Raw genomic sequence first — 4,372 nt, forward strand, 5'->3', positions numbered from 1 at the left:
GGGGGGGCCGGGGGTGTCTCTCCCTGGGAGGGAACTGGGCCCCTGTCGGGCCATCCAGAACCTGTTGAGGAGCTCTGGCGCCTCTCGAACCGCTGTCCAGTTCCCTTGTTTAATTGGTTCAAGGTTAAACCTGGAAATATGAACCGTTCGAGAAGTGAAAGTGAGTGGCCGACGGGGTGTAGAGGGGATGGAAACTACTGACCTGATAAAGCTGAAATGTGAAAGTGTCGTCACTGAACCTTGACTGAAAACAACTGTACCCCATATATACATGTACAATTTTTTTTTTTTTTAAGCAGTTGCAGAAAGATTTGGAAGAGGTTAAAGAATTGCTTTCAAAAGCCACCAGGAAGCGAATTCGTGATGTCCTGATGACAGAGAAACACAAGCTAGAGTTAGAAATCAAGAATCAGCCTCCACCAAAGCCCAAAGAAGTGGCAGAGGAAGAAAAATCATCACTGGGAGGCTACACGGTGAAAATAAACAATTATGGTAGGATTACCTTTCTGAATGCTCGGGTATCTCTCTGCAGATAAGGCAGGGTCACGTTAGTGTGAGTTGCAGTTGCCACTGAGTGTTGCAGAGAGGCTTTCCTGAAGAGGAGTCTCTACTATGAAGTAAACACTTAATGTTTACTTCCTACTGGAGACCCCGCTTTAAAAGGTACTACATGTTTACTGTGCCGTCCCAGCCACGGTGTGTATCAGTTCTGTTTGTGTGATAGTACTGCTGGGATGCGTTAATGATCCCTGGTGTACCAACTGGTGTTCTTCTCTTGCCTAGCTCTTAGCAGGAACTAAAGAGGGAGCTGTGGCTTCTCTGCTTGCCATGTAGGTGAAAGGAGAAGGAATTACTCATGATACTTGTCATGTGAGGAGCAGGGGGAAAAGCGGGTCAAGGAAACTGCAGCAAAAGCAGACAGCTACCTCTGACTGCCCCTGTGCCGCCGGGGTAGCTCTCCTGTAAGCTGAGCTCATATGTGCTTTTTCTCAGAATTTGCAGGAATTAAGGAACAGGACTATGTGTGAGGATCAGCTTTGCTCTCAAATTACTCCTAAATAATTTATGTCTTTCCCTTATCCCTCTGAAGATTGTTTCATTAAATCAGAGATCCTAGTCCTTGCCAGGGGACTCGGGGTGGAATGCATGAAGTTTATGAAGGAAAGGTAGAAACTAATATCTTTTTTCCACTTGCAGGTTGGGATCAGTCAGATAAGTTTATTAAGATTTATATCTCTTTAAATGGAGTCCAGAAGCTTCCAGCTGAGAATGTGCAGGTGAATTTCACGGAGAGGTAAGTTCATCTCGGTACACCTTGCCACGGAGGAGACCATGGGTAAAGAACATTATTTGAAATTATTTTGAACTATTATTTTGAATTATTTTTAAATTATTTTGAACATTATTTGAGTTCTGTTCTCGATCAGCCCTTACTCCCCCACGCTCCTTTTTTTCTTTTGAGTGATACTAGCTTTTAGTAGCATGTAGCACATACCCTTAAGTGCAGTTCTCCTTAGAGGGTGTCGAGGAATTTTCATTTTACAAATGCTTGTTGCACCTCAGTGCACTTGACAGGATAGGTGGTGTTAGCCCTGTTTTTGGATGGTGTTAGAACTCAAGTGTACATTAAGTAAATCTGCCTCTCCGAGGTTGTAGGAGATCAGTGAGGTAGAAAGTACCCTAAAGGTCTTGATTTGTTGTGAAGTCTGGACAGCTCCCTTTAAGTCCTAGAATCATAGACTGGCCTAGGCTGGAAGGGACCTTAGAGATCATTTAATCCAACCTCCCTGTCATGGGCAGGGACGCCACCTCTGGACTAGACCAGGCAACACATGGGGACCGAGCGGGAATCGAACCCACGACCTCAGTGTTGTCATTGTTGTCAGCATCGCGCTCAATCCACTGAGCTAACCGGCCCCTTGTCCTCACTGAAGATTTTAGAGCCCTGGGAAGAAAGTAATTCAAGCCTGTTCATATGCTTTCTCACGAAATACATATGCTGAAGGTCTTTCAGACATTGCTTTTGGTGGTAAGGCACAGTAATCTTACAATGATGGGAATGCTTGTGTCTTTCTTCCCCTGCTTTCTTGTTCCAGGTCGTTCGATCTGCTGGTGAAGAATCTGAATGGGAAGAACTACACCATGACCTTCAACAACCTCCTGAAACCCATCTCTGTGGAAGGCAGCTCTAGAAAGGTTAGTGCACCAGTTCAGAGGTTCGTAGGTCCCTCACAAAGTACCGTGTTCATGGCCCGATTCTAGTTCAAGAGACTGGGTGCTAACCTTCAGACCCTCCCTTTGTCTGTAAATCTCTTCGCTGTGAATGTGATTCTTACTAATCTCTAATTGTCATAATTGTGGAATTATTGTCTGGAATCCCGGGCTTCTGTTTCAAAAGCTCATGTCTGGATTTTGCACGCTTATTTTTTTTTAATAGCTCTCTGACAGGATTTCAGAAATAATTAAGCAGGAAATTCCACTAAGAATCCATTTGCATCCTTGTGCTTTTATATACCTCTTGAGAAATTCTTTGCAATTTTAAGATCTGAAAAGACTTGTCAGCAGACCAAAACCTTGGGAAGCTTAAGTAGGCTTAATACTCAAGGCAAAGTTAGAAACCTGCTCTGTCTTCGTAAGGGTGTGTTGCTCCAGAACTGAACAGTAGTAACACTTCACTGCTCAGTGACATCAGATAGGAAGAAAGGATGATTCAGTTTGAAATTGCCCTAAAACTAGGATAGTGTAAAACTAAAACAATGAAATAAATGAGGGTGATTTTTAAAGCGAGGGGTGGTCACGTACTTGCTAAGCCAAGCCAGAGCTCCAGCAGGTGCTTGTCTGCTGTGGAGTTCTTTGTGAAATTTAGGTCAGGGTTGCCATTAAACAGGCTTTGCTTGTAACTTGCAGACATATTGCAAGATTAAGCAATGCCCTAAAACTAGTTTCTTATCCTTGGGGAAATAAATTCAGAGAGCCTGAGAGCCTCTGTCTGAACTTGGTATTTTTGGAGAAGTCTAGTAAGTATAGCTGCCCTTTACCTGACAGTTCTGCATGCTTCTAGCATCTTGAGGATCACCAAACAGTTTCTGCAGCACCGTATGTTCCCCTGTATTGTGGTACTATAGTTCTGTACTAGTGTTATGTTAATCACACCATTTAAATTGTCCACAACGAGGTTAGTACTGTGTACCCTGAAGGGTACTTTGTACCCTAATCCATAGCTGAGATGATAAATGTTTCGGGAATTTGTGAATATACAGTAGAGATTATGTTCTCAGCTAACCTTATTCGTTGTCATTGAGACTAGCATCCCTTTATGAGCATTTTAAATTCATGCCTTGCTGCTTTCCATACAGATAAAGACAGACATGGTCCTTGTGATGTGTAGGAAGAAGAAGGAGGAAAAATGGGATTGCCTCACTCAAGTGGAAAAAGAAAGCAAAGAGAAAGAGTAAGTCTTTTCAACTGTTTGTCTTGTTCTCTGTTTATTGTTCTCCCAATTGCTGTAAGACTGCCAGGGGAGCAGCTTGGTACAGTGCTGACTGCACAGGCAAACGGTGAGAATTGCTGTTCTGAGGGATGAGCCCCTAAGGTGTCTTGAGAATCACTGGGTTGGGATTTTTTTGGTACTGGTAGGACTGGCAGTGGAGGAGATACACTTGGAGTAGCTGTTTGTCGCTTTTCTACTGTTTATTGCCAGTGATGAAGACTGCATCGTAGGAAATACGATAGAAAAGACCTGCAGTGAGAGTGCTGAAGATAATCAACCACATAAAGGTTCATTTGCATTTTGATGGCCGCATTCATTGCAAAAACTGCTCTAGTGAGGTTGACTTTTTTTAGGTTAAGTGTATATTATATAGAAATACATACATATTCCCTACAGCTGTGCTGGTCACCTGTGTGTGAAGTGCCTGCACAAAAAAGCCAAAACAACCAGCAACCTCTTAGCAAAATAGGTCTCTGCTTACCTAGATAATTATATGAAGTCTCAAGCTGCTTTGATTCACTTCAAGTGCTTGGGAGCAATCCTCCAAGCAGCTCAGGCACTGGATGTATAAGGGTGGTAAATTACAGCAGGAAACACCTGCAGGTGAGGTGTCTTTGACATACATTGTATGATAATTGTCTGTTTTTCTTTACAAGGCACACACATTCTTATCAAGAAGTGAGTCCAGAGGGTTGGAGCACCTCTCCTAAGAGGACAGGCTGAGAGAGTTGGGCTTGTTCAGCCTGGAAAAGAGAAGGCTCTGGGGAGACCTTGTAGCTCCTTCCAGTGCCTGAAGGGGGGAGCTGCAAGAAGGCTGGGGAGGGACTTTTTACAAGGGCCTGTAGTGATGGGATGAGAGGTGATGGGTGGAAGCTGGAAGAG

At 43.7% G+C, this 4,372-nt stretch overlaps 1 protein-coding gene across 1 annotated transcript in view; it reads left to right on the forward strand.

The window, feature by feature from the left end:
• Positions 1-299: 299 nt before the first annotated feature.
• CACYBP (calcyclin binding protein) overlaps positions 300-4,372 on the forward strand; it is a gene marked incomplete at its 5' end in the record, with an annotated part of 5,657 nt that continues 1,584 nt past the window's right edge. The window contains 4 exons of the mRNA XM_009866825.1: positions 300-492; positions 1,198-1,294; positions 2,097-2,196; positions 3,357-3,451. Coding sequence (XP_009865127.1) covers positions 300-492; positions 1,198-1,294; positions 2,097-2,196; positions 3,357-3,451 — 485 coding nt within the window. The remainder of the gene's footprint in view (positions 493-1,197; positions 1,295-2,096; positions 2,197-3,356; positions 3,452-4,372) is intronic.

This window comes from Apaloderma vittatum, unplaced genomic scaffold (assembly GCF_000703405.1).
Source record: "Apaloderma vittatum isolate BGI_N311 unplaced genomic scaffold, ASM70340v1 scaffold31663, whole genome shotgun sequence".
NCBI lineage: Eukaryota > Metazoa > Chordata > Aves > Trogoniformes > Trogonidae > Apaloderma > Apaloderma vittatum.